We start from the raw sequence: 27,389 nt of genomic DNA on the forward strand, positions 1-27,389 counted from the left end.
ACTTTATCCAAGCTAGAGGGCTGGGGGGCGGCGGAGCCCCAGATTTGCTCACAGTAGTAAGGGTCAAGGAAGGACGGGGGAGCAGCTCTGAAGGCTCCCTGAGGGGCAGATGGACTTCCGGGCTACAGTGACCTCCCAGGTCTGCCCACCATACACACCTGCTGCAGAAGACGCCACACCATACACGTGGTGTCCCGGGAGCCTGAGATGAGGTAGATGCCACAGGTGTCCAGTGCAAGGCAGGTCACTATATCTACACAGGAAGGAGAGGACGGAACAGGGTTACTGTAGCTCCCAGGCCTGGTTCAGAACTGCCTGTCCGTCATTCTCCCTGGCACCAGGGCAGCACATACCAAGGTGTTGGCTTAGCTGGTTCAACAGTTTGCCACGGGGTAGTCCAGTTACACGTAGGCTGCCATCCCAGTGACCACCACTGAAGAGCAGCTTTCCATCGGGGGCCACTGCCAGTGCTTGCCCACTAATACCACTGCCTGGCACCCACGGCCCACTCAGTAGTTTCTGCATCCTAAGCCAGGGGGAAGATGGCAGGTGAGGCTGGGCCACAGGGGAGAGATCTGGGCTAATAGGAAACCTGGCCAGATCTCTCCCCTGCAGTTGGTCTGCATTCTGTTTAGTAGGGAGGTGGCTCAAGGCAGAGGGCATCCATAGCCCACCCCTACCCACAGCTCTCTCTTACTTGGGGTTCCCCATGCTGGGATCTTTGCTGAAGGTGAAGTAGTTATTGATGTTTCGGTCGTAGGGCAACCAGCTGTGAGTGCCCAGCAGCCCGTTGGCACTCACAGTCACCTGTCGGCAAGAGTGCGCTAAGGTGGCTTCGGGGCAAAGGCAGGAGGGACGAGCTAAAGGGAACACAGCCCAGCGTACTTACCAACAGGTCCGAGGAGCCCTGGGTGATGAAGGAGTGGGACTTCCGGTGGGGTACCAGAGCTAACACTACAGGTACCCCTTCACTGACAACCTGCGGAGAGACGCGGAGGAAGCCCCCGCTAGACACTCTTCCCAATGGGCACCCTCTTTTCCTTGCCCCCTACCCCCAGGGGCACAGAGTAGGTGTCAGATGGAGAGGGTGAGTCCTAGAAGTACACATGACAGCAGTGGGCGTGTAAGAGGTGCGTCACAGAAAGAGGCAGAAGACCCCAGGGTCAGGCTTGATCTCAGCCCTCATCCTCTCGTCCTATACTCTGGAGGGAGAGGGGTCCATCCTCACCCCACTCAGGGTCTCGGGGATTGTCAGGAAGTCACCATTTGTGATGGCCCCCCTCAAGAAAGCCTCCCTCCTACCCTCATGTCTACAAGATGCCTTCATTCCACAAGCCCATCTGGCCCCAGAAGGTAGGGACAGCGCAGTTAAACCCATCTCCCTGAAGGAGCAGAGTTCCTGCCCTATTTTCACCTCAGCAAAAAAGGCCTTGAGCTGGTACAGGTTCTGGAAGACACTAGGTGAGTTAGCGTCCTGACGAGCGAGGCGACTGGCCGCTTCCTCAGCGGAGAGCCGTGGTGGGTGTGGCTCCTGTGGACGAGACGGTCAGCACCACGATGTGAGAGTTTCTTTGAGAGGGACTTCTTTCTCCGTGTGACCAGAATAAACTGGAGGTCTGAAACTCTCTTTGTAGACCAGATTGGCCTCGGCCTCGATCTTGCAGAGACCCACCTGCCTTTGCCTCCCGAGGGCTGGGATTAAAGGCGTGCGCCACCACCAAGTGTTCTTGACGGCTGTATTCCCAGCAGTTCCTACCTTTAGCAGCTGACAGGGAGTCTGCCCAAAGTTGCTGATGATGCCTTCCAGAGCCTTCCGTTCCCGTTCATCTGTCACATGGTCCAGGTCTACAGCCCCTGAGAGGGCAGCAAAGCAGTCAGAGCTCCTTCGGTGTTCTCTGCATTGCAACTTCATCTGTTCCCTGGCCCAGCTGACATGGGGCACACTGCCTACCTTCATAGGTACAGTAATAGAAGACATTGAGGGCCTCCTCAGCTGCTGGACCCCGCTGCTTATAGCCGAAGATGAGGTCGATCCACTCATGCAGGTGGGTGGACACGTACTCCGACTCCTGAGGACAGGAAGCGGCAGTCAAACCTGGGACTGTGAACCCTACCACAACTCTCAACTCTGGCTGGCTGGCCGTGTGCGGTCACCTCCTCACCAGAGCCCGGCGATGCTGTTGGATGAAATCCTCTGGACTGCTGGCCCACGGGGGCAGCACCACATCATCCACTTTCTCATTGGTCAACTGGAGGCAGCCCAGATCAAAACCTAGCCGAGGAGAAGATTAGCAGTGTCGCATGTATCCCTGGCCACCCCTGTCTGGGCACTCCCACAGCCGGCGCCTTGCATGCTACCATTCTGGTTCTCCAAGAAGTCGGGAAAGTAGAAGAACTCTGGAATGAGCTCCTTCACGTCTGCGGGGCTCTCCAGGCGTGCCTGCCAAGCTGCTGCCACTGAGTGGAACTGCCGGTCAGAGCAGTCGAACCTGGTGGAGGGACACAGCCAAGGTCAGATGATGGATGCAGAGGGATGTGGAAAACCTGAGGCAACACAAGAGGCTGCTGGGAAGACAGCCTCACCTCCTCCCCGACCTCCCGTCACCCCTGGGCGCACCGGCCACTCTGGAGCTGGACGTGCAGGGAGGTGAAGGGCTCCACGCGGATGAGGTAGTGCATCACGCCTGCTGCGTTGGAATAGTGGGTACCGTAGTGGAACTTGTCGATTGTACCTGCTGGGTCCTCAAAGCTCTCATATCTGAAGCCACAGACAACAGAAGTCAGCAGAAGCCCTTCACCCACCCATCCCCAGCCCACTGAGCCCTGCCCTGTCCACATGCTCACTTCTCCCTCACGAGCTGGGCATGCTTGGGGTTCACCACACCGATGGGTTTGGACAGGTCCCGGAAGACAGCTGGATTGCTGAGGTCCAAGACTGGGGACACGTAGTCCTGCAAGACCCAGGGGAACTGGCCGCCCACCCAGGGAAGAAACTGCATGAAGACCCAGATGGCTTGTTAGCCCCCACAGCCCTGCCCTCAGCACTCAGGAAGATGGATAGAGCCTGCTCACAATACCACTCGGAAGGGCTGCAGGAGCAGATGGTCTACAATAGACATTCCTTCCGGGGAGACCAGAGCCCAGCAGCAAGAAAAAGAGGGTAGAGGAGTGAGGCAGTGGCAGGGAACAGAGGCCAGACCTTCGTCATAGGGGAACTATTCAGGGACCCTGCTTACAGCCTTGCCCATTAGCTGGCACTGACAGATGCGGTTTGGGGGGGCAGGATATGTATGCAGAATGGGGTCCTCACCACAGGGTACTGAGACAGGTCATTATAGGTGCGTCCTGCGATTGTGTTGAGTTGCATCAAGTATTCAAAGTTGGATATCTCTCGCTGAACCCATTTCTGGAGGGCAGAATAGCAAAGGATGATGGGCAGTGGTTCTGTCCGGGACCCTTGCTTACAAAGTCCCTACCTCACAGTCCACATGAACATACCCAGGACTCTTACCTGAGTAAGTCCTGAGGCACGAAGCATCTCCTGGGGGGAGCGGCTGCTTAGGTAGTCTTGGGTGTGTGGTCGTAAGCGCAGGAGCCACGAGTACACCTGGTTCCGTACCTGGGTGTGGGGTGAGACGGGATAGGGCTGGGGCCTAGGAGTCTGGCAAGGAGATGAAGCTGAGGACCCGGACACCTTGCATGGGAAGTTGAGGAAGTAGTTGGACTGATCAATGAAGAAGAGTTCCAGCGCCGAACGCCTCAGGTTGAAACGCCGCAGGTGGACCTCACGCAGCTGGGCCAAGGGGCGCCGAAAATCATGGCCGATGCCTACAGGACCAACGGTAGATATAAGGAGTCACTGGCTCCTACCTGGTCCAGACCTTGGCCCTTCTCTACCAGCCCCTCAACCAGCTCCACCAGAACGCACCTTCCTCAGTTTCCACACGTTCCGTGCTGCCATCGTAGAAATACACGTGCTGCGTGGTGACCTCTAACAGTCCGGGGACCACGGCCACCACTGTGACGAGCTGGCACTCAGCTGACAGGAGCAACTTCTCATGCTGCTTATCCAGCTCCACCGCCTCCATCCTGGGGGTCGGCATACAGTTCAGCTAGTGATGCTGCCATCCCTTCTTGGCAAGCTCCAAGGGCCAGTGAGTCATGAAGTCCTGTGTTCACACCTCCCTGACGGAGAGGAGTTGCCCAGGGCCTAGTGCTCACTAACCCTGTGAACTTAAAAGCTGCTCTGCTTTTCCTCACACCCCTGCCCTGGTCCCCACATCGTTCAGGTTTTTCTCAGCCTTGCTGAAAGGTGCTTAGCTACTAAAGAACACCCAACCACCTGCCCTGCTAAAGAAAGACCACCTAACCACTCATCCTTTTAAATAAATCCCAGATTTGGTGTTAAAGAGCCCTTCAGGGTACTCGGCTAGTCAGCAAAAGACAAAGGCTTGGACTCAGTCCCATGGAAGGCACATATCCCAGACCAGCCCCCAGTCCACCCACTCACAGGCTCTCCGGCACTGCCAGTTCATCCTCCCCTAATTGGTCTTCGAGCAGCTCCTCTGGAGGGGTGCTGATTTTGGCCTCTTTGGTCACTGCCAGGGGCAGTGAGGCCTCTTCAGTGGGTGTCATGGGGGCTTCACCTGCGTGAGGCCAATCGTACTTATTTAGAGCAAGGCACGATGGGAAATACCAGCTGGGTGGACCAAGCACAACACACTCACCTAAATTGTCTCGCAGGGCACTGGCTTCTAAGTGAGGGTCAAAGTGATGATTGGGTACCAGTTTTAGTCGCATTCGTGAGTATGTCTCTGCATTAGACAGCTTCCAGTGGGGAGTTGGAGGGTCCCTGCAGATATATCACCATGAATTGTCAAGGCCTAGCAAAAGGTTACAGGGCCCCCGCTTGAAGACTGTAGGGTTTCTCTGGGTAGCTTTGGCTGTCCTGAAGTACCAGGCTGTCCTGGAGCTCTGCCTCCAGAATGCTGGGATTAACGGTGGTGCTTCTGCTAACATGCCCCCCCCCCCCAACCCATACCCTCGGCTAAGACTGCTGTTGTTATTCATGTTACCTTATTCTATTTAAGACCTTGAGCAGAGAGCCAAAGGCAGTCTGGCACTCTTAAATGCTCCCTTTGCCCCAAGCCTAGCTCCTCCCCCTAGAAGCCCAGCCCACCTTAGTGCCCAGGCCCCACAGGGGCTGGAAAGCTGGCGCCACAGTGCCCCCCAGTGCAGCAGGGCCGTGGAGTGCTGTGCCGCCTGCTGCTTCAGCACCGCTGCATAGCGCAGCCCCTCCAAGCGAGCCCTGCGCTGGGCGGGTTCCAGGACCAGCTCCTGTGGTGGGAAGAACAGGTCAATCCCACTGGCTGCTGTTTCTCCAACCCAGTCTCTACCCGGCTGCCCTATTAACTGTCTCCCAGGCATATAGATGAGGTAGCACACTGTCCCCCGTTCTGGGCTGCACACCTGGAAGGCCCTTCGACTCTGAATGTGTTCCCGCCGCTGCCGCTGCCCACTGCTCATAAGCATGTCATAGCAGGCATTCCAGAAGCCGGACATGAGGTCATGGCTCTTAGCATATGTGTCCATTTCAAACTTTGACATGGTGGGCTGTACCTGGAGGATTAATGGTGAGAGACCAGAGCATGAAGTGTGCCCGAGCCCCCATTTCTCTTCCTTGATCCCCACCTCCTTTAGGCACCTGCTTGTCGATGAAGTGGCGCCATTCAGGTGTGGCACAGAAAGCCTGGAAGTCCTCAAAGAAGGTGGGACTTCCATTGGTGGGCGGTAAGGAGGGCAGCCCCCACTGCAGTCCCAGGGGACCGTAAGCACGGTCCAGCAGTGTGCGGACCAGTGGCACCAACCACGAACAGCGCTCAGAGGCTGCCACAGCTGTAGATGGAGGCTGTGCATGCTCTGTCTCAGAGGAGGAGGTGTTCAGTGCCCGGCTGAGTGCGGCCTCCAGCTTGGAGAGGACATAGCATGCCTCTTCACGGCGGGCTGGCACTGCAGTCTGCAGTAGTGTATGCAGCTTCACATAGGCCTGGGCATGCAGCTGTAGGTGCAAGGGAATGAGGGTGTCACTGATTGCTGTATCTCCACCAGCTCTGCCTCCACCTCCACTGCCCACGTGCATGCTCACCTGTGGGTCCTCCAGCAGGATATAGCCAAGCACAAGACGTAAGCCAATCTGTGCCATCTCACGGAGTTCTGCCATGCTATTGGCGAGATGTGGCCAGGCGCCCAGGCGATCAAGAAGGTTGCACACACCTTCAAAGAGCTGCCACATTAAACATTTCCAGCGTGTTACCACACAAGGCCGGGGATACAGAGGAAGAAAGCAAGGTAAAGTTTGTACTGTAGGCTAGGGAAGGTTTGAGCCAGAGTCACTGCCCTTACTGCTTGACCAGTCCTGCAAGGTATACCTGGCTGCCTCTAACACTGTCATTCGCCCCAAACCTTGGCCTGATTCTGACTAGACATGCCCATAGATGTCCATGCTGATGCATCCAGGACTGCGCTGGGTACTCTCCCATCTTCCAGACTAGATACTCCCACCTTCATAAGGTCACAAGAATGCACGTGGCTCACGCCCCTCTGAATGGTCGCACCTTTTCACTCCATAGCTCCTGATTACCATGGCCCTCAGCGCATAGGAAATCCTGGAGCAGGCGGAGCAGCCACAGTGCCTGGAGGGTAAGGTTGGCCAGGCCTCCTGGGGGAGCCTCCTTGATGTCAGTCAGGGCTGATTCCAACATCATCTCTAGGAGGCTGGGCAAGAGAAGGACTCAGTACCCACCTTGCACTTTCTCTGGCTCTTAGGCTCCCAGAGACCCATCACCTTTGCAAATCATCCCTCTTACCTGCGCTTGATGCAGTCTGGTGGGCGCACAAGTGTGGCCGAGGCCCCCAGCTGGGTAAGAACGGAGAAGACCTGGCCACGCTCCCGCCAAGCAGCCTCGTCGCTGCCCTCCACGCCGCGCCATGTCACTGAGAACAGCACATTGGTGAGCAAGTTGCACAGCTCCTCTTCAGGGGTTTGCTGTGGGTAAAGGAGGGCGGTGAGGGCCATGGGCTGGGAGGGGAGGGAATCTCTACTTAGGCCCCCCCTCCCCCGTCCACACACTAGCAGGAATGGTGAGAGGCGGCATTCAGCAAACAGCCAGAACTGGCACAAGGGCTCCAGTTACTGTCTGAACTCTGGGGAGAGACCTGGGGTTCTGCTGGAAAGAGGAGAGGGGATATTCACAAAGGCATTACCCCGAGTGTTCAAGGCTGCCTGGGAACTCCCAAGGAGAACTGGGGCTGGAGAGACAACTTACAAGAGACAGGCTATCCCTAGGCCCTTTAAAGTCTAGGCCCTACATGGCTGCTCTCCTCCACTGTGGCTCAACATAACTACACATGAGACTATCAGCCCTGGCATCCAGTTCATCTTTGGAGAGGTCACACTGCTAACCCTGCTCCCTTGAGGTGTCATCTCCAGACACAATGCAAGGTAAGAAGGTGGCCCACCTCACCTGGGGGTTGCTTGTATTAGAGGTGTCGTCCCCACTAACGGTGGGTTCTAGCAGGCTGCCGTCCTCTAGCACATTGGAGAGACTGGAGCTGTGGCGGCCTTGGGCAGTAGGGAAGGGCCGCGGCCCATCGAGCGGGGAAGGTGTGCCAGGCTGGCTGGCTGGAGTCATCGTTCCACTGCTGCTGCCACCGCCAGCAGTATTGCCTGAGCCCACACTGGCCCGTTCCAAGCCCAGGTCAAAGGGCGTACTGAACGGGGAGAGGGCATGGTAAAAGGCATCTGGGTCAGGGCACGGGGGCTCTGAAGGTAGGAAGACGTCAGAAGATTCAGCAGGCAACTCGGTGGGTGATGGGGACAGGGCTGGCTCTAGGGAGGTGGGCAGCTCTGGGAGAGAGCGCGGGGGACTGCTGGCTGTGGCAGCCTCCAGGACATACAGGCGGGTCAGCACATCCTGCCAACCAGCTTGTCGGGCCAGTAGCCGCACTACTTCTGGCTGTCCGTAGATGAGGTGGAAGAGCTGCCAAGCCAGGGCACAGCAAATTAGAGGCCATCTGATTGCTTCCCTAGAGCCTCATCCCAAGGTCTTAACAGTGGGGGCCTCCAAAGACACCCCCATTGCAGACAGACAAAATGAACTGCAAGAGCAGAAGCTATCCCTTTTCCTCCCCAAGCTTTACTCTCTGACTCACCTGACGACAGATGTCCAGGCGGACGCTGAGGTCAGCCTGGAGGGACAGCTGTACCACAGCCAATAAATCTGAGAGGTTCAGGCAATCCGGGGATGCAACCTGAGGGGCTGGCACGGTAGGAGGGGACTGTCTCAATCCTGTCCCCTATGGGAACACTCCCTCTCCCCACCAGTCCCATCCCCGATAGATGTTGCCCACTCTGCCTGCTCTGGTTCTGTTTGCTTGTTGCTGTGTTGTGGTCTTGTGAATGCTATGTGAGCATTCTGCCACTGAAATGCATCCTCCCCTCTATCTCATCCGCCTCTTGGTCCCAAGCATGTCATACCTGCTCCTATAAACAGCTTATAGAGGCCCTGGCAGAGCTGGGGAGAGATGGTACCCTCGAGCAAGCTGGCAACAAGACCCTGGAGACCACAGTTTCGCAGCCGGAGCCTCTGGCGGTTCCGCTCAGGTAACCGTTCATTTTGCTGCAGTCTTCGCAAGATCTGTGTTGGGGAGATGAAGGAGCTGTCATCACAGAGGCCCTACCATAGAAGGAAAGTCACTGCACAGGTATGTGGCTCCAGAAGAGGCCCGTGGAAGCGGCTTTATTCACTGGTGCAAAGCTTCCCGAGATTCCAGTCTGGGCCTCAGAGAATGGGATTATGAGGTCAGGACGGGGCTGGGTATACCTTGAAGACTCTGTCAGTCAAAAGAGGCGGTGATCTTGGCCGCACCAACAGAGTGAACAGCACCTCGAGGTTCCCTGGCTCTAACAAGAAGATGGCCAAGGGCTCTTGTGCTGGAGAACCGTGAAGCAGGGCCAGTAACAAGTCCAGTGTGCCTACCACCTGAGGATACAGATGTCTCTCTAGGCTGGGTTCCCCAGCTGGCCTATATACCTCTCACCCAAATCTCACCCTCCCCAACCTCCTGCCTACCTGGCCATCATCACTGGTGGCTGTCAAAAAGCTCAACACAACCTGCATGTCATCCACTGAGAAGCTGCGAACCAGGAACTCACGTGCCAGACCCAAAAGGGATGTCTGTACTGTGTGCAGATCGTCGGCCGCGAGGGGGCGCTCCCGCTGTGGGCTAGTGGGTCCAGCAAGCACAATCAACAGTCACAGAGGCAAGATCAGAGAAAGTGGCTAAGTGAGCTAGGCAACATGTCATCCAGTCTCCAATACCAGGCACGACAGTGTCAGGCCCCCAGCACCCACCTGGCCCCACCGGCCTAACCTGTAGTGTGTGCGCAGAGCATCGAGGATGAACTGGATTCCATACTTCTTCCGAAGCTTCTGTCTGTGCTCACGGACTATGCTGGACATGTACTGGATGTGACCTGAGTGGACATCAGCAGAAAGCTTTCTCCAGGGCAGGGCTCCGCCTCTGCCACTCCTCCCAGGCACCATCCTCACACCCCAGGGCACAGTTCTGACCCCTCAGATTATCTAGAGCAAGGCTGTGACTTCTCACCCTGCCCTGCCCTGTGGCTAGGCCTCTTTCCCAAGACCTTTACCTACCCAGGCGCACAGCAAAGTCACTGAGGGTCCAGAGGTGAAAGTTGAAGAGCAAATGTTGGTAGAGCAGGTAGAGGAGGGGCCCGCTGCTCTCAGCCGCCACCTGCTCCATCAGCAGCTGGGCAGACATGAGCACGTTCATATCCATGGCCCAGCTGGGGACCTGCGGGAAGAAGGAGCTGACTGAGATGTCAGGCCCTGCCTCCTGCTGTCCCAGTCTTCTCAGCAGCAGACGTGAACCACCATCCTTGCTCACAGCCTTTCAGGACCGCAGCCATCTCTGGAATACAAGCTTCTCCTGACAGCCTGAGCCACCTTCCTACCACATCCTCACAACCAAACCTGCCCATTCAGGCCCCACTCAGACACCACTGTTCAGAAGGTCCTGCCCATCTCTTTTCAACCTGCTCAGTAGGTCTCACCTTGCGCAGGAGGGCCCCTATGATGGCAGGCCCCTGGCATTGCACCAGGCTCTCCTGATTCACAGTGTGGCCCTGCAGGAAGTTCCGAAGCATCAGGAGAAAGGCAGCCACTGCATTCCTCTCCATCCGTTCCTCTGCCAATTACCGGGAAGAGGACAGAGATTGGTAAAGGACATCCAGAAACCACTACCTCAGACTTTCTCCCGAATCCAGGTGTGAAGGACTCACCCGAAGACTTGCCCAGGGGGAGAAGCAGGCCCTGAGTGTTATGGCCTGAGGTCAGTTCAGGTCCCACAAGGTCATGTGTTTCACCTGGATCTGCTTCGGCCTCTTGGGGCTGCACAGCTACTCGCTCCAGCAAGGGCAGCAGGGCACCCATGCCCCCTACACAGTTCACCACATCCTGGGGGGAGGGGCAGTGGTAAGAGGACAGCTCCCCACTAGCATCTTGCCTAAAGCCTGGACGCAAGGTGTGGGTCTCTTAAACTGGTCTTCCAAACACTACGGGGCCCGATACTGCTCCCAGCTAGTCCTATGCACACTACACATGTACACACGTACCTTCACGTCCCACGTCTCCACCCTATGTCCCGTCAGGCGGCCATCCAGCCCATGGCCAGGAGACAGGTCCAGGCAGATGTTGCTCTTACATGCCTGGATCAAATGGAACAGGGGGTAACATACTGAAAGCGGAAGCCCGAGGGCAGAGCCAGAGGGTAGGGAGTGTTCCCCAGTCCCTAAATACCTGAGGCGAATAATGGAGGAGCAGCTTGGCACCAAGCTCATGTAGTTCACCCTCAGGCTTGAAGGGTGCTGGCTCATTGGGCCCTGGAGAGAAGAATTCAAGGTTTTAAGAGCTCAGGAGGGCCTCTGGCAAAAGCCCACCCACAGCTTCCCTCCTCCCTGCATGCGCAGAGGACAGATTCCTAGGGTTGCGGGCTTCCCCTGGGCACTTTGCAAATCTGATGCCCTGAAACTGGGACAATGTGGTAGAGGCTGGGACTTGGGCACGGGAAGACAGTCATAGGTGCTACATACCCAGGACATGCAGGACCTGCAGGGCAGATGCCTGCAGGGCTTCATGGAAGATGGCCACAGTCCCCAGCTCCCCCTCCAGAGATGTGGGGCTTCCCCACCGAGTGTCCTGGGTGCCTGCAAGGGTGGAGCTGATGCTGCCCTCCTGCAGAGGGGCCCCCAGCCCAGGCCCCCAGCCCGAGCCCGTGGAGGCTGGGACTGACTGGGAGCGGGTGAGGGAGGGGTGAGTGTGAGACAAGGCAGTGGGGAGCCCTGTGGTGGTCGTTGTTGTGCGGTGCCCAGCAGAACCAATACAGCAGGAGGAGAAAGGCTGTGGGGTCAGGATTGGGAGACTAGTCAGGTCCGAGCCAAGCCTGGGAGTCCACCTACATCCAGCTTATGGTGAGTCCCCAAACCATGGACTGCAGAGCGGTGCAGGCTGAAGACACACAGGGGTTCCAGTCCACACTGGCCCAAGTCCCTCCAACTGACCCAAGGCCTCCCAAACCCTGCCTAGCACACCTCACTGAGGGATGGGAAGTGAAGAGGTGCTGTCTTGACCAGATGACCATCTTTGTAGACACTGACCAGGTTCTGACTGAAGAGCCGGCGCCCAGGCACATGCACAATGGCCACACAGTGCTGTAAGAGAAGCCATGCTTGAGTCTTGGCGTTCCTCGCCCCACACTGGGCCATGTGAGAAGGGTGGGGACTCACCCAGGCAGAATCAGCGAAGGACACTTCGGGCAAGCTCATGGTTATGTACTCCTTCCGTGTGCACACGGCTACCACCAGGGTCCCAGCTGCCGTGAAGAAGGCCTCAAACCCTGAGCCATTGCTGGTGAAGAAGCTGGGGGCAAGCAAGCCAGTTATGCCTGCTTCTTCTTCTTCTTCTTCTTTTTTTTTTTTAAAGAGATTTTATTTTTTATTTTTTTTATTATGTATACAATATTCTGTCTGTGTGTATGCCTTCAGGCCCGAAGAGGGCACCAGACCCCATTACAGATGGTTGTGAGCCACCGTGTGGTTGCTGGGAATTGAACTGAGGACCTTTGGAAGAGCAGGCAATGCTCTTAACCTCTGAGCCATCTCTCCAGCCCTGCCTGCTTCTTCTTATTCACACTGGCAGTGGGTCCCTAGCCCTTGGTAGTTACCCACCTGTACAGTTGTTTTCGCTGGAGGGGTCGGCTGGGAGCTGAGGTAGGAGCTGTCTCTGTGGAGTGCAGACAGAGCCAGGCATGGAAGGTAAAGCCAGGTCCCGGCCATCGCTGCACAGGTGGTACCATGATGCCTGCCATGCTAGGTGTGAGGTCAAAGTAGCGCAGGGCACGTGCAGGACCCTGGTGCCGGGCCATGCCTGACAGTGCTCGGATGATGGCACCTGCATGCCGAGCCTTCTGAGATTCAGTTCCCTCTGACTCTGAGTCCAGTCCTGGTGGGGGGCGCAGCAGACGACGCAGTTCCAAGGGCCTTAGAGACACTCGGCCCAGAGCTTGCAGCAATGCTAACAGCTGCTCCTGACAGCGGACTCCCAGGGCCGTCCCTGTGCCAAGTGTCTCTAGCAGGTAGCCCACTAGGCCTGCTTGCACACAGGTGACACGGCTGGCAGGGCAGCTGTCACAGAGCCACCACAGCCGTTGTGCCAGGAAGAGGCGCAGCTCAGCTGTGGGCAATGCCGGTAGCCATTGCATTAGCACCAACACTGGCTGTTCATTGCGGATTGGTGGAGGCGGGTGCATGCTGTGGTCACCCTCCACAGCCTGTAGGTGGAAAGAATGTGACAGCCCCAGGTCAACTATGGCCCCTTGCCAGCTACGAGACTTCCTGTTGCATAGTACAGGAAGCTAGCATGTGCCACCCCATCTTGGTGCCTTGCCAAAGGTACATGGACGATCATGGCCATTAAAACAAGTACTTAGCACTAACTTCCAAGCTTTGGAAGTAGCCTAGACCGGCCAAGCCCTAACTCTATGTTCCTGGAATAGTCCTTGCTGCCTATTGTGTAGAGGTCTCAACTCAGGGCACTGACACAGCTCACATTGTACTGGCCATAGGTAACAGTCCTCCAGACGAGGGACCTGCCTCAGGTCAGCTGCCTTTGGGACACAGGCCCCAGCCCAGTACTCACCATGTTGAGCAGTTCTTGCAACAGTCTTTGGGTGGGGGGCCCATGGCTCTGCAGGACCTCCTGCAGGTGCTGGTAGCCAATGCGTTCCTTGAACACCTCCTGAAAAGTGGGGTCAAAGTAAGGAAAGTTGGGGGTTTGAGGCCAGTTCATACTCTCAGGGACCCCTCCACTTTTGGAACTCTTTGTCTATCTCTGCCTGAAGGTTATAGTACAGAAGGGACAAGGACAACATGGAGGATGGAGTAGCCTATATTCATCTACAGATGGTGGTCAGCTCACAAGTGTCCCAGGACACACTGATGACCACACCCACCAAACATGTGGAACCACACCCCAGAGGGAATGGCAGTCACGTGCTCTCCAGGGAATAAGATTTACAGATCAGTTTTGAAAACACGAGGACAACAAACTCTACCTCCGACTCCTATCACAGAAAGTCTGAAGCGTCCTCACCTTGGCCGACGGGGAGCCACTCATGATGCAGGTCAGCACTCTGACCACGTGGACTGCGATGGCATCTGTGTCCTGGTCCAGCACCTTGGAGTAGAGGGGAAGTCAGAAGAAGCAGCTGCCAGGACCTGGCAGTAAAGGGGGTGCAGGGCCAGGTCCACCAAGGTCCAGGACCTCTGCTGAATCAGCAGCTCTCTGTGAACACCAGGCTTGACTTGCCCCACAAGCTGTGTTGCCCTGAGCTGGAGTGCTCTCACAGCAGATGGGCAAGACTGGGAAAGTACCACCGCCTGGGGGCGGGGGGGGGGGGCTCAATTGCCACCTGCTGCTCCTGACATGGCCACTGGCATGAAAGAATAGACCAATGGTGTATACTGCCTCTGCACTCCCTCCTGTGGACTTACTGGCCCTAGTTCCCACATCTCCACCCAAGTTAGACACACGTGCAAGCAAGTCATCAAGTGTCCCATCACCCATGATGATTGACAGAGATTCAGGGGTACAGGGGCAATCAATCACAGGGCAGTAGAGCCAGAAGAACCTTCGAGACCTCTAAGTCCTACCCTGTCCCCCATCCCCTAAATCAGTGAGGATGCTGTGGTCTAGCTTAACTGAAACTGACAGTCAGAGGCACGCTGCTCACTCCCCTGGCCCACTCTGGGGGATGAGAGGATGAGAAGCTGATATCAAGTGTTCAGTCATGTTTTGTCCTGTGGGCCCTTTGCTCACAGGTCTTCCCAGTCCCCCCGAAATATGACCTCAGACAACCTTCCTTTCTCTAGGCCTGTTTCCTTATCTGGAAATAAAATTGGGGAGGGGGGGTCACCTAGCCCTGCCTGATTTGGAGCCAAATGGATAGGCAGACTCTCAGAAAGTCACCATAGGTAACAAACATACAAGGCTGCCTCATGAAGACAAAGCCAGGGCAGAAGCTCTGGAGGTTGGCGGCCCAGGTTTAGAGCTTCCATCTGACACCCCACAGTTCCTACAGCACTGATGACATGTGGCATGTATCATGTTATAAGGAGCCAAATCTGTTTAGAAGAGGACTCAGGAGCCATGGAAGAAATGGGCCCCACTAGGAACCCCTGCCATAGTAGGTGGTTACAACCTAAGCTCTTAGTGTCTGTACTTGTGTCTCCTTCTGAGAAGGGGATGTGGGGTAGGTGGTGAAAGGTTTCGAAGGTTCCTTCTAGCTACATCCTGGTACCCAATTCTAACACCAGGGGGGGGGGTTAGAGACCACTTTCTGCTCCAGTCTCTAGGATAGGGCCTTGGAAGGGGCGGGGGTGAAGAAAGGGTATGGGAGTCACCCTTGCCGCCAGGTATGTGGTGCTCAAGCACATCTACCGGCATCCACTATTCTAGAGTGCAGGAAATGGTCAAAGAAGGAGCCCAGGGTGGGTGACCCAGGGAGGTGCTGCCTGAGCTAGCCAGCCAAAGAGTGGTACCTTCTGGACATCGGGCTCAGTCAGTAACCGGGTGGCCAGGTCACTGTCCCCCTCAGGGGGTGCCCGCGCCTGCAGGTATAGCTGTGAGGAGGAGGAGGGGAGTAGAGGAGGAGGAGGAGAGGTTAGAGCAGGAGCAGGGGAGCTGCCAGGGCTCTGCACCAGTGGGAAATGACCCACTGAGTCCTCGTCACAGTTCTCCCATCAGAGTGGGGCCAAAACCCAAAGGGATAAACCCTGCCCAGGCCCCAGGCCCTCCCACTGAGCACAGGCCACAGCCATGTTTGCTCAGCAGCAACCTTCCGGGAAGTCTATGTGATTCCCCCTGGGTTTCGGGCCTTCCACCCCCGGGTGAAACCCCACCCACCTTGCTGTTCTGGATGAGGCGAATAAGATGTTCAAAGCAATTGTTGCTAAGGAAGGTGGCTTGTAGCACTGGCCGGTCCTCGCATGCCAGCATCATGGGGATGGCATCTGTGTAGGGGTCAAGGTCAGACTCCCCCACGAGCACACTCACACATCCCACCTCTCCCCAGTCTGGCCTTTCCACCAGCACGAAGGGCCTGGGAGCCCATACCTACCGAGCATGCTGACCCGCAGGGTGACATGGGCCTCTTCAGGGCCTGAACTTGGACTAGCTGGCCAGTCAGCATTAAGAATGTGGAAGTAGCCCTCAAGCAGGGCTCGGAGTTCTGGTCCTCGGGGTGGTGCCCGGCTTGCGTGCAGGACATGCACTGCCCCCACCAGTGCTTTCAGAGCTAGCGGTACCTGGGCTGGGTCACGGCCCCAGCTCCGCACCACACCTAGCAGTCCCTGCACAGAGCCAGCGCTCACAGCCACCTGTCCGTTCTCCTGTGGGTGAGGAAAGATGGCAGTGGGCTTACCTAGAGGCAAGGTGCCGAGAGGCCCCCCCTTGGTCCACAGCTCACTACCCAACCCACCTTTCCTCCTGCAAGGACAGCACCAAAGAGATGGATGAGCCGCAACAGCAAGGTGGGAGGCAAACGGTCTGCATCCTGCAGGCTCTCTGGGCAGCGGGTAGAACAGAACAACGTCACCACGTTTGTAGGGCCATGTGTCAAAGGACTGCATAAGAGGTAGGGTACCTAGCATGGGGGTGTGGGGCAGAAGCTGAGCCTAGCGAATGTCCAGACTTGCGGAAGGAAACCCCCTGATATGGGTCTAAAATGACATGGATGGCAGGGGGGTGGGGGGTGGGCTACAGCGTTCTTGAGGGACATATGGTCCAGCCCTGAGAGCCTAAGCAGCATCCTAGATCCTTACGTCCCAAAGTGACAGGGTCCCAGAGCAACACATAGCCACTGTGCTTCTAAGATGTAAATCTGTTCCCTCTCCTGCTGTGACAGTGGGAGCTTCTGGTGCGTGGCTCTGGGGACCAGGCTGTATCAACTGCACTGACAGTTCCCCTTCCCCACCGGGGATTTCTAGGGGTTTTCATAGCCTCACATGTGGCCTTGTTCCAGCCAAGCTGGACAAGGTGTCAGGCAACGAAGTGAAACCCAGAGGGCAGGAGGGTCCAGGCCTGAGTCATGTTGTGCGACCCAGGTGGGACTGGGTGGGGTCAGGGCCTCCCTGCAGTGGGGCTTTTGAGGCAAGACCTAAGAATAAAATTGCCCCATGAGGGGACAGGACACAGAGGGCTAATACCCTGCGAAGGAGTAATTGGTGACATTCTAGGGATTTGGGAACAGAAGTGGAGGAATGAGAATCAACCCTGAGGATACCAGGCTGCCGCTGAAGGGTCCTACAAATGGGAGGAAACAAATCTAGGTGGTCCTAAGAGTGCCTAGGCTGTAGGAAATGAAGGCAGGGCTTCCCCGGGGATCTCCTCTCCTGGGGCCATGTACAACTGACTTGCTAGACTATCTGAGAGGAACCACCTTCCCACAGCCCTGCTTGTCTCTGTCCAGCTACTTCCTGCTCTGACCATATCCAGTGCTGCCTACTGTCCCTCCAATGAGAGGAGAGAGAAGGCCCAGAAGAGAAGAAATAAGTGAATGAAAGAAGCAGGAACGAACAGGGACACACACACACACACACACACACACACACACACACACACACGGCCAGAGGGGCTTCTGGGTATCACCCCTCCAGGAGTGAAGAAGTAGGTGGAGACAGCTAGGGCAGAGAGGGACCTGAGGAGGAAGAGCCTAGATTGGGGCGACCTGAGCAGAGACTGGACAAGGAATGAAGAAGGTACAAGTGTCTGGGAGGAGCCAGGAGAGAAGGAAGATGGAAGGAAGATTCAGGGTACAGGTCAACACCCCACCCTCATTCCAGCCTAGGAAAAAACATCTTTGTCCAAGCTTGCACTTTCTTTTCTCTCTACCAGCAAACTCCTACATGGCTGCTGAAGGTTGCGGTGCCTCCCCCAGGAGTTCCTGTCTAGCGGATGGCATGGAGGAACTACAGGAAGGGGACCTAAGTTTGGAGGCAGGACTGGGTGGAGCCTGACCTTGGAAGAAGGCTCCAAATTCACAGGGCAAAGCGGTTGGAGGGAACTTGTATTTGCTCTTCTCCTTGGAGCTGATGACTTCCCTGGGGGTGGGGGTGGGAGAGTTGGGGTGAAGCCCGCACTGAGATCCATCAGCTGAACTCTCACCTCTTCTTGGTCAGGCCACTGGTCATTCTCCTCCAGTCTGCACACAGGCTAGTCCCCATAAGACCAACAGTCCCATCCCATCCCATCCCTTTCCTTTGTGCTGCCTCCTGTAGGCCACCCTGCCTGAGGCCTGGGTCTCACCCACTGTGCTGGCGCCGCCAGGTCTGGTAGGGGTCAAAGAGCTCCTCACAGAGGAGCAGAGCATGCAGGGCCACATTCTCTAGCTGAGTCTCATGGCCCTCCTTTGAGGATGGGGGTCCTTTCAGCTGCAGTGTAGAGAGGGAAGTGGGGTTAGCCAGTCATACCTGCAGTAGCTGTCTCCACCCTATCCAGGCAGGCCCCTCACCTCAGTCATCAGCCCAGTGAGCAGTGCCAGCACGCGGGGCACCAGGACCTGGCCCCAACCAGCCTCTACATTCTCCAGGTTCCTGGGATGGGGGTGAAGAGCAAGAGAGGTCACCCTATGGTTGTAGGTCTCCCTCACTCCCTGGCCCACACATCCATGCTTCCACCCGTCCACAGAGGACATTAGGGAAGAGCCACCTGCAGAGAATGATGAAGAGCTTCAGCAACAGCAGGGCCTGTTCCAGGTCGTCCTGGTCCAGCTGCTCGGCTAGCGAATGGAGAGCATCTAGGGGTAGCAGAGGGACTTCCGCACCTGTCTCCTCTGGCCTGTGAGAAGGGGGAGTTACTGAGTGCCAAGGACAGCCATACCTGCCTGGCCCTGACCTCCATGCAAATCCAGCCTTACCTTCGAGGTTCCAGGGAGGATAGTGAGATATTCTTCTCGAAGGCACCCACAAAGGCCTTCAGCCATTGCTGCAGGTAGCCAAGGTCCTTCTGTTGACACAAAGGATTTCAAGAATGAGAGGGGAGAATCTCAATGACGAGAGGAGAAGGGTATGGACAGGTGGAGCACACAGTTAGGTGGATTAGAAGTGGAGAGATGGGGGCTGGGGAAGGGAGGAGGGGATGGGCCCTGGAGGACAGGAACTTGGAAGGGACCACTGTGGTATTGACGGGTCACCTTCAGGACCTCAGCTGCTTCTCTCAGTCCAACCGTCAGTCTTTGTTCCCACCTTTCGAAGGCTGGGACCCACACAGGCCTGACAAGGCGGAGGAGGAGCTTAGGTGGGGGCGTGGCTACGGTCCACACTAGTGCTGCTGCTGCTCTCTAGTCAAAGCTTTGGGATGTATCCCGCCCTGGCACCTTTTCCAGGTTCTGCAGCCACCACCTCCTGAAAAACTTGGGTACTATGTGCACCAGGCTGCCCACACACTGTTGGATAGGCATCCAAGTCACGCTTAGACGTCAACGCTACAGGATCCTTGCACAACAGCCCACCCTTGCCCTGAAACCTCCATCTGCTCTTGCTGTTTACCTGGACCCCGGGTCCCAAAGCCGGTTCCATGGACAAGAGGGGTGGGTAGTGGCTGAGCCAGTGTATGGGCGCCGCCAAGGAAATTATGGTGTGAACAAAATACGTTTCCTCCGCCCTGGCTGGGGCAGGAAGCGCAGAGTCACGGTGGGGGAGGGCAGTCGCTTCCTCCCAGCAGACCGCAGGGATGTGGAGGGGGCCCTGGGGCACCCTGGGCTGCAAATACGTTATGGGCAAGGCCTGCAGCACATGGGGTGGGGGTCTTCCTGTCCTGGGTACCATCCTTGCTGTCAGGGTGTCAGGTAACTTTCATTTAAAGTACTCACATTTCCCAGTACTCACAAGACCTCGAGCCTGGGAAGACTATGCAAGACTTCCTATACCTCTGTCCCTCACCAGGACCCAGCCACCTACCTGGATCCCACAGGTCTTTTGCTCAGTGAAACAGCTAGCCATTTGCCTTAACTTAAAGCCGTATCCAGGACATGGGAGTGGACCTGGTCCCCACTCTAGAGTCCAAGTAGCTGCCACCAGAAAGCCATCACCTTTCCCAAGTTAGAGAGGAAATGAGAACGACAGTGGAGAAGGACAAGAGAAATGGCACACGTCAGTCAGTGCTCACAGTGCCCAAGACTGCTTCCTAACGCTGTGACCCTTTAATATAGTTCCTCATGTGGTGTGGACTAGATCCATAAAATTATTTTTGTCGTTACTTCATAACTGTATTTTGCTACTGTTATATGGAATATAAACATCTGTGTCACCGGGTAGTGGTGGTGCATGCCATTAATCCCAGTACTTGGAAGGCAGAAGCAGGTGGATCTCTGTGAGTTCGAGGCCAGCCTGGTCTACAGAGCAAATTCCAGGACAGGCTACAAAGCTACAGAGAAACCCTGTCTTGAAAAACCTAAAAACAAAACAACAACAACAACAAAAAGCATCTGTGTCTTCCGATGGTCTTAGGGGATGTCTGTGAAAGGGTCTTTTGACACCCAGACCCACAGAATCACTGTTATAAGAGACAAGGTCTCTCATTGAAAGAGCGCTCACCATTTGGGTTACACCGCCTAGCCAGAGAGTCCCCAGGACCTGCTGGTTTCTGCTCCCAAGTATTAGGGTTACAGACATGTGATGCCGTGCCCAGTTTTTACATGGGTTCTCAGGATCCCAACTCAGGTCCACATGCTTGGGAAGCAAACACTGAGTCATCCCCTGTGGCCTACTCCCCCTCCCCCACTTTGAGACAGGGTCTCACATAGACCCAGCAAGCCTTGGGCCCTCTAGGTAGTTAAGGCTATTCTTGAACTCCTGACTCCACTTCCTGAGAACTGGGATTATGGCATTCACTACATAGCTCAGGTAACCCAGAAAGAGACCATGGACATCAAGAAGCAAGACATCACTGTGACTTCCTATCTGTCTTGTTACCTTTGTTGACCTTCCCAAGCCTCCCTGGAAGTCCCTTTCCCCATCAACCAGCAGGAAGACCAAGATGCCCAGACTCTGAACCACCGAGAAGGTCAGGTTGGATTTAGAGGGTTACCCCAAAGGCTCATGTGTTGAAGGTCTGGTCTCTAATGCAAAAGTGTTCTAGTGGGGTTTTAGGGAAGTAATTGGATCAGGAAGGCTCTAACCATTATCAGTGGATTATTCATTGATAGGTTTATAATCTGGTGGGCTCCTGGGATGGGGTAGGAGTGCCATGGCACATTCCCTTGGAAGTTATACCTTGTCCCTGTGCATGTATGGCTTGCCTGTGCGTATTCTCCCCCACCCCACTCATGACCACCCTTTCTGGTTAACATAAAGCAAGGCAGCTTTCTCTGTCATGCCTTTCTGTCGTGATACTTCTGCCTTGTCATAGGCATAAAAGCAACAGAGTCAGACCACCGTGGATGGAAACCTCCAAAACCACGAACCAAAACAACCCTTCCCCTTTTAAGGTGACCTCACAGACATTTTTTCAGAGCACACCAGGCCTCTAGAGCATTTCTTCTGAACCCATTGCAGGTGGGAAGTGGGAAGCCTCAGCACCCTGGGTCCAGCTATACCTTCCAGGATAATGCAGCCAGATCTTTGTATTAGGCTAAGGAACCTGGCCATTTGACCCTGACTCCTCTCGGTGGCCTCATAGAACCCTTCTGGTTTCAAAAATGTCCCAACATTGGGCTGGGGACATGGTTCAGTGAGAATGCTTCCCACGTAACCATGGAGACCTGAGTTCAGATCCCCAACATCATATAAAGAGTCAGGATCAGCAGTGCATGTTCCTAACCTCAGCACTTGCAGGGGCAGAGGCTAGCAGGTGTGTGGAGCTTGAAGGCCAGCAAGCCAAGGTGAATCTGTGCTCTAGGTGCAGTGAGACTCAGCATCAACACACACACACACACCACACATGCACGCATTTATGCACGCACACACAATAGCCCAACACTTTCCCAACTATTCCTAGTCAAACCATCTGACCTAAAATAGGAGACCTAAATCCCCAACTGACCCTTCTCCACGCCTAGAATAAGGGCCCGACTGCTGAGCCTAGCCCTCTAGGCCCCTGGAACAGTCGGGGCCTGCTTTCTGTACTCTTCTGATTACCCTGTGGCCCAGACATCTACACCCCATTCCACTGCCTCAGTGACTTGGGCTTGGGGTAATTAAGCAGGAATTTCCATCTTCCTCATGGCCACTCTGGCCTTCTATCCCTTGAACCACACCCTTGGCCTGTCTAGTCCTGTAAACGCGCCAGACCGGGCTGAGGGAGGTTCAGGGCTAGGCCAATCACGGCAGGGTTCATGGGCTCTGAAGGGGCGCAAAGGAGACAAAAACACAGGACTAGTGAGTGACAGGAGAGGCTGCCTCACTCCTTCTCCCTAGGATGGCCCGGGCCAGCTCTGACCTGAATTCCGTGGTTTGAAGCTACAGCACTAAATATCAGAGTCTGAGTGGTGGTGGTGGGGGTCGTCAGAAGGTCGCAGTAGGGTCTGGAGCAGGAAGGCTGTGCTGGCTGTGGCAGGCTCCAGAGCCTGAGGGTGTGGCTGCAGGGTTTGAGGTGTGCCCTGCTACCTGAGAGCCTCTGCCTCACTCGCTCCTCCAGCCCTCTCTAGTTCTTAGGACAGATGAGGAACAACCACACAGGCCAAGTCCACCCAAGAGCCCGTCAGCCTATAATGAAATATTGGGTCTTGCTACAGGGGAGAAAATAGACGTCACTGTCCCTAGAAGGATGGATGCTAACTAGCCATCATTTCAACCTGTCCCCCAGCCAGCCCCGAATACACTCAAAGAATACTGGGAGGAAGAGCTCCCAAAAGCTAGGGAGGCACAGATGGTTCCTGGGGCACGGAACTGCCCCTCTTAGAACTCTGGTGGGCTCAGGGCACGTCCATGTGGCATTAGGAGGAAACTTTCTACCAGAGGGACAGGGACCACTAGGTTACCTGACACCACACTGCCTCTGAAGCTGAGCACACACTTACGCCCAGTACCGGCCTGCAGCAGACAACACTGGACCAGTCACTGCTCTGGCACAGGCTCCATCTTCAGAGCAGACCAGTGGTTTCCTCCGACATCCGAGGCTCTGCACAGGTGATGCCCTCAGCTCCAGTCTCAGCTCCCCGAACCTACTAGTCCAAGGGCATGGCTTGCTGCTCCCATCCCACTGGGCAGTATACACTGTATTTCCCATGTGTCCTTTTCAGAAACGCCCTCGATCAGAATTGGTGGCTGACAGTATAAATTTTGGGACCCAGACCCCATTTAATGGGTAGCCTGTTACTTGACATAAAACTCTCTGGGCTTCAGTATCTCTTTTTGTGGAGTCAAGGGGGAGTTGAGAAGGGTCTCACTGTGTAGAACAAGTTGGCCTCGAACTCACAGAGAGCTGCCTGCCTCTGTTTCACGGGCAGGGATTAAAAGAGTGTCTCACCAAACTTAGCCTCAACTATCTCTTTATATCAGTCTGCTCAGTGGCAGCCACACCATCCAGCATTGCAAAGGGCAGGATGATTGGGGCTCTGCTCAGCCCAAATTCCTGCATTATAGGACAACATCCTCATCCCTGTCTATGAGTGAAAGCAAGAGGCAGCCCATGGTTCAGTGCAGAGTTGAGGCCTCCAGGGCAGTCTCCGGTTTGCTGCCTTAGGCCTCAAAGGCCTAAGATGTGATCCCCAGGGAAGAGCTCCAAGTAGTGGGAAGAGGGATCACAGTTCAATACTGGGTGATACCTCGGTCAGAGCTACCTCCACCTACAGGGACAGACAGGAAGAAATAGGGTTGAATAGGTCTGGACAAGATAGCTTCTCAACCCAAAAATTCTCCTACAACATGAAGAGGAGAGAGTGTAATGTCAGGCCATAAGTGGCTTTGAGCTATGTTATAAGAACTATAGGCTGCAGGATGAAGCTGGAAGATGGCAACTCTTCCAGGGAGCTTTCCAGGAAGCAACTAAGCATAGTGGTGTTAGTGCCTGGGTGTCCAGACCAGTCTCTGGCCCCTTACCTAAAGCAATACTAAGAGGAGTGGACCTAATTGGTCCCCATAACACCCTTCAATACTTAGCCATTTTCCTTGTCCTGTGACTATGGAAACTGAGAATTTCCTGCCATGGTCCCCATAGTAACTGACCCTGTTTCCATGGGGATCCCACACTTCCCCATCAGCTCCTCAGTTGTCATAACAACCCCAAGGATACCAGCCTTCCCTCCCAACCCCAGGTTCTATGCTAATTTTTCTATCACTAATTTTCCTCCTTCTTCAATTGCCTTAGGAACAAAAGCAGGAAGGAAGAAACTCTAGGTGCCCCTCAGGTGTGAAAAGGACCAAGAGCTGGGTACATTTGCCCATTTAAGAATGTAAATAAGAACCAAGCAGTGGTGCGCGCAGAGGCAGGTGGATCTCTTAGTTGAAGGCCAGCCTGGTCTACTGAGCAAGTTCCAGAACAGCGAGAGCAGTTACACAGAGAAATCCTGTCTCAGGAAACAAAACAAAACAAACAAACCACAAGGAAAAGAAAGTAAATGAGAGAACTAGGACTCTTAGTCAGTAAAGTGCCTGCTGCACAAGCAGGAGTTTCATTCTCCAGCACCCACAAAAGCCAGGTGTGCATCTACAGCCTCAGCTCTGGGAGGGGAAGGAGTGGGGTGTGGACAGACTGATCCCTTAAGCTCGCTGGCCAGTTTAGCTTAATCAATCAAGTGGAGGTCTGACAAGACGGCTTAGCAGGTAAAGGTACTTATCACCAAGGCTGACAACCCAAGTTCAATCCCTGGAACCAACATGGTAGACCTCCTTCTGGATGTTGTCCTCTGACCTTCACACGTACACTGTGGCATACGTGCGCTTTCTCACACAAATTTAAACATTTTTGAAATGTGCTTTTAGAAACTAGATACAGCACCGAGGCAGGAGGCAGAGACAGGCAGCATCTGAGCTCAAGGGCAGCCTGGCAAACATAATCACTTCCAGACCATCAGGGGCTACATAGTGAGACCCCATCTAAACAAATAAATAAGGTGGAGGGACTGGAGAGAGCACTGGCTGCTCTTCCAGAAGACCTGGATTCAATTCCTAGCACCCACATGGAGACTCAGAACTGTCTGTAATTCCATTTCCAGGGGATCCAATGCCCTCTACTGGCCTCTGTGGTCACCAGCCATACATAGAACACACAGACATGCATGCAGGCAAAACACCTATACACATAAAATAAAAGTATATGAATCTTTTAAAAAATTAGTTGAAGAATGATTGAGGAAGACACATGATATCTTTCTCTGGCCTCCACATGTACACACACAAGTATATATGTACACACACAAACACACGCACATGAGAGGTAAACTGAGGTCCAGGAAATAGGATCCAGCTAAGGCTTTAGAGGAACAGAGAGGCCTGGTCAAGTTCTCATGAGGCAGGAAGGATCATGGGACAAGATAAGAGACCAGAGAGAAAAGTGAGCAAAACTAAGAACTTCTACTCTGACATCACCTCTGAACCCTTCCACAGTGGCATAACTGGCCACAAATCCCTGTCCTGCCACACTCTGTGACCCTCAGCTCCGCCATCGGTGGGTGGGGGGCTAGTGAGCCTTGCTGCTGCCTGCAAAGGGGCTGCTCATTTACATGCTATTTTGCATTAACTTTTACATGTTTCCCAAGTGCCCGCTCCAGGTGCTGTCCCGGTCTCGGTCTCCTGTTCTCCCGTGTTTCTCCTGCTTCTTCCTTGAGGACACGATACTAGCTGAGCTCCACCATTCACCATGGCGGCCCTGCCCTGCTCTGTGCTTCTGACAACTGCTGCTTTTCCTTCAGACAGGGTCTCACTTTGTAGACCAGGCTGGCCTGGAACTCGCAAGAGATCTGCCTACCTCTGCCTTCCAAGCATTGGGATTAAAAGTGGGGGTGGGGCGGCAGACAGGCAGACAGACACGCCACCATGCCTGGGTGAAAGCTTGCTTCCATTGCTCGTTCCTGTTGTTCCTGGCCTTCAGCCCTCAGAATCTCACCTCTGCCTGCTCTGGGATAGCTTTCTGATTGGTCACTGCCCTGGGCATCTTCTCCTGCAGTCATCGGGATAACACCCAGGGAACACTTACTGAATGTTAGGTTACGGGAGCCGTGGAGTGGGAAGCACGGTGAAGATTAAGATAGGCTCCCAGCAGAGGAAACCACAGGTGTTGTCCCAGGTAAAGATCCACCTTAGGCTTCCTGACCTCAGACTAAAGCTCTGGTGGCTAAAGGAACCCTTCTGATGATCTTGCCTTGATTTCCCCAAGAGAACCCTGAGGAAACTCCAACTAAGTAATATCCAGGGGCACATTGATACCGCCCCTCCCCCACCTCCTCCCAGCGCCCACTAAGAGGGCAGAGTCCATTTAGGTGAGAGAAGACATGTCTATCCATGCAATCTGGGGTCTTTTAGGGGAAAGGAAGGACAGGAATGGGGCGACTTCCCTGTCCTCACCCAGACCCACAACTGGGGAAACAGGTTTCCCAACAGATGGTAGGCAGTTCTTGCGGAAGGGAGGGGCTACCTGTGCTGCCGGCTGGCCGGCTGGTGACCGACAAAAGGGGTCTCTTTGCTTTCCTTTTGAGACAAGTCTCAAAAGTCTGTAGCCCAGGTCGGCCTCAGACTTTCGGCAATCCTCCTGCCTCCAACCTCACTCATACTGGGATCGAACGCATATGCCATCACACTTGGCACTGAGAGTCTCTTAACACCCGTTGGCTCCATCCTTGCCTTACACACCCCAGGACACAAACACAATGGGTCCCTAGTAGCACTATCTCTCCTTCGGAACCCAGCACCGAGGGGTGGGACAGTGTTGTGGGAGCAGGCAGGAAGGCTGCACTGGGAGGCTGCCTGGCTTCCTCTCCCCAGCCAGCCTGGCCCCACCCAACTCTCCTGGTTTTGCTCTCACATCCTGGATTTATTAGTTGGCTTGGTCCCAGGCTGCCCCCTGCCTGTCCAGGCTTCCAAGACTATAAGCAGCCAGCTCATATCCCACACCTAGGCCCTACTCTAAGAGGCCATCTGGGAGGAGGTGCCAGGCCAGCGGACAGGAGTACTAATAATATCTCATCACCATACAGAGTTCAGCCTGGCAACTATGAAAGGGAACAGTCCGAGGAAGCTGTCCCAGGACATCTCCAGCAGCCTACCACCCAGCCTGAAAAACCAGTGACATCTCTCTCTTCACCAGCCCATCCCCCTTGAAGATGGAGATGCAAAGGAGGCAGGCTTTTCTGAACTATACCAGCCACACTGGCTCCCTCTCCACAAAGTCCAGGTGGCCTGAGGGCAAGATTGTGTTGATTTTACAGACAGGTAAGTAGAGGCTTAGAGGTGCAATGAGCTTGGGCTGGGTTACCCTAGGTGGGGCTCTACAGGTCACCAGCCCACCACTAAAGAAGCCGTGGCTCCTTAAGACTCAGACCATACCGTTCCTAAGAGACGTATACCATCAGTCAGCCTCCTCAGAGGGCCAGGGTTCAGGCTGAACTTTCCCCATATCCCTGCTCCCGGTGACAAGCTGTTCAGGGACAGACAATGGACCATTGTGTCCAGGGCACACCTGAGCTAGGCACCTAGTGCCAAGCAGGTGCAAGGAAGGAGGCGTGACCCCGGGATCACTCCCTGCTTCCAGTGCAGAAGGAAAGTGGAGCTTCTGTGCATGACAGTCACATAGAGTTTGAATCGCAGGAGTCACAGAGCT

General features: G+C 55.0%; 2 protein-coding genes across 4 annotated transcripts in view; one reads left to right on the plus strand and one right to left on the minus strand.

Moving 5' to 3' along the window:
- Window positions 1–27,389, minus strand: part of Nbeal2 (neurobeachin like 2) — a 32,404-nt gene that overhangs the window by 4,130 nt on the left and 885 nt on the right. For 2 of the 3 annotated variants that reach the window (XM_050139261.1, XM_050139262.1), the window contains exons 2-49: window positions 18,553–18,641; window positions 18,345–18,473; window positions 18,148–18,229; window positions 17,943–18,067; window positions 17,655–17,737; window positions 16,117–16,202; window positions 15,757–16,027; window positions 15,543–15,649; window positions 15,179–15,259; window positions 13,731–13,814; window positions 13,278–13,376; window positions 12,308–12,909; window positions 11,867–11,999; window positions 11,672–11,791; window positions 11,174–11,480; window positions 10,881–10,963; window positions 10,697–10,789; window positions 10,364–10,538; window positions 10,136–10,269; window positions 9,717–9,876; window positions 9,433–9,535; window positions 9,132–9,285; window positions 8,883–9,041; window positions 8,537–8,696; window positions 8,212–8,318; window positions 7,524–8,039; window positions 6,867–7,045; window positions 6,615–6,774; window positions 6,146–6,283; window positions 5,705–6,058; window positions 5,470–5,619; window positions 5,180–5,337; window positions 4,728–4,852; window positions 4,511–4,646; window positions 3,929–4,089; window positions 3,512–3,828; window positions 3,311–3,406; window positions 2,845–2,969; window positions 2,618–2,758; window positions 2,359–2,489; window positions 2,163–2,272; window positions 1,952–2,069; window positions 1,757–1,854; window positions 1,415–1,531; window positions 890–979; window positions 698–807; window positions 354–526; window positions 159–253 (exon numbers count right to left, since the gene is read on the minus strand). In XM_050139261.1, coding sequence (XP_049995218.1) covers window positions 159–253; window positions 354–526; window positions 698–807; window positions 890–979; window positions 1,415–1,531; window positions 1,757–1,854; window positions 1,952–2,069; window positions 2,163–2,272; window positions 2,359–2,489; window positions 2,618–2,758; window positions 2,845–2,969; window positions 3,311–3,406; window positions 3,512–3,828; window positions 3,929–4,089; window positions 4,511–4,646; window positions 4,728–4,852; window positions 5,180–5,337; window positions 5,470–5,619; window positions 5,705–6,058; window positions 6,146–6,283; window positions 6,615–6,774; window positions 6,867–7,045; window positions 7,524–8,039; window positions 8,212–8,318; window positions 8,537–8,696; window positions 8,883–9,041; window positions 9,132–9,285; window positions 9,433–9,535; window positions 9,717–9,876; window positions 10,136–10,269; window positions 10,364–10,538; window positions 10,697–10,789; window positions 10,881–10,963; window positions 11,174–11,480; window positions 11,672–11,791; window positions 11,867–11,999; window positions 12,308–12,909; window positions 13,278–13,376; window positions 13,731–13,814; window positions 15,179–15,259; window positions 15,543–15,649; window positions 15,757–16,027; window positions 16,117–16,202; window positions 17,655–17,737; window positions 17,943–18,067; window positions 18,148–18,229; window positions 18,345–18,473; window positions 18,553–18,641 — 7,524 coding nt within the window. The remainder of the gene's footprint in view (window positions 1–158; window positions 254–353; window positions 527–697; window positions 808–889; window positions 980–1,414; window positions 1,532–1,756; window positions 1,855–1,951; window positions 2,070–2,162; window positions 2,273–2,358; window positions 2,490–2,617; window positions 2,759–2,844; window positions 2,970–3,310; window positions 3,407–3,511; window positions 3,829–3,928; window positions 4,090–4,510; window positions 4,647–4,727; window positions 4,853–5,179; window positions 5,338–5,469; window positions 5,620–5,704; window positions 6,059–6,145; window positions 6,284–6,614; window positions 6,775–6,866; window positions 7,046–7,523; window positions 8,040–8,211; window positions 8,319–8,536; window positions 8,697–8,882; window positions 9,042–9,131; window positions 9,286–9,432; window positions 9,536–9,716; window positions 9,877–10,135; window positions 10,270–10,363; window positions 10,539–10,696; window positions 10,790–10,880; window positions 10,964–11,173; window positions 11,481–11,671; window positions 11,792–11,866; window positions 12,000–12,307; window positions 12,910–13,277; window positions 13,377–13,730; window positions 13,815–15,178; window positions 15,260–15,542; window positions 15,650–15,756; window positions 16,028–16,116; window positions 16,203–17,654; window positions 17,738–17,942; window positions 18,068–18,147; window positions 18,230–18,344; window positions 18,474–18,552; window positions 18,642–27,389) is intronic. The other variant, XM_050139263.1, reaches the window with a different exon arrangement.
- The window catches only part of Ccdc12 (coiled-coil domain containing 12), a 57,225-nt gene continuing 56,565 nt past the window's right edge, over window positions 26,730–27,389 (plus strand). The window contains exon 1 of the mRNA XM_050139264.1: window positions 26,730–27,001. Coding sequence (XP_049995221.1) covers window positions 26,893–27,001 — 109 coding nt within the window. The 5' untranslated portion in view covers window positions 26,730–26,892. The remainder of the gene's footprint in view (window positions 27,002–27,389) is intronic.

Source organism: Alexandromys fortis, unplaced genomic scaffold (genome assembly GCF_014885135.2).
Source record: "Alexandromys fortis isolate MF-2015 unplaced genomic scaffold, M_Fortis_MF-2015_v1.1 scaffold_36, whole genome shotgun sequence".
In the NCBI taxonomy this organism is placed as follows: domain Eukaryota; kingdom Metazoa; phylum Chordata; class Mammalia; order Rodentia; family Cricetidae; genus Alexandromys; species Alexandromys fortis.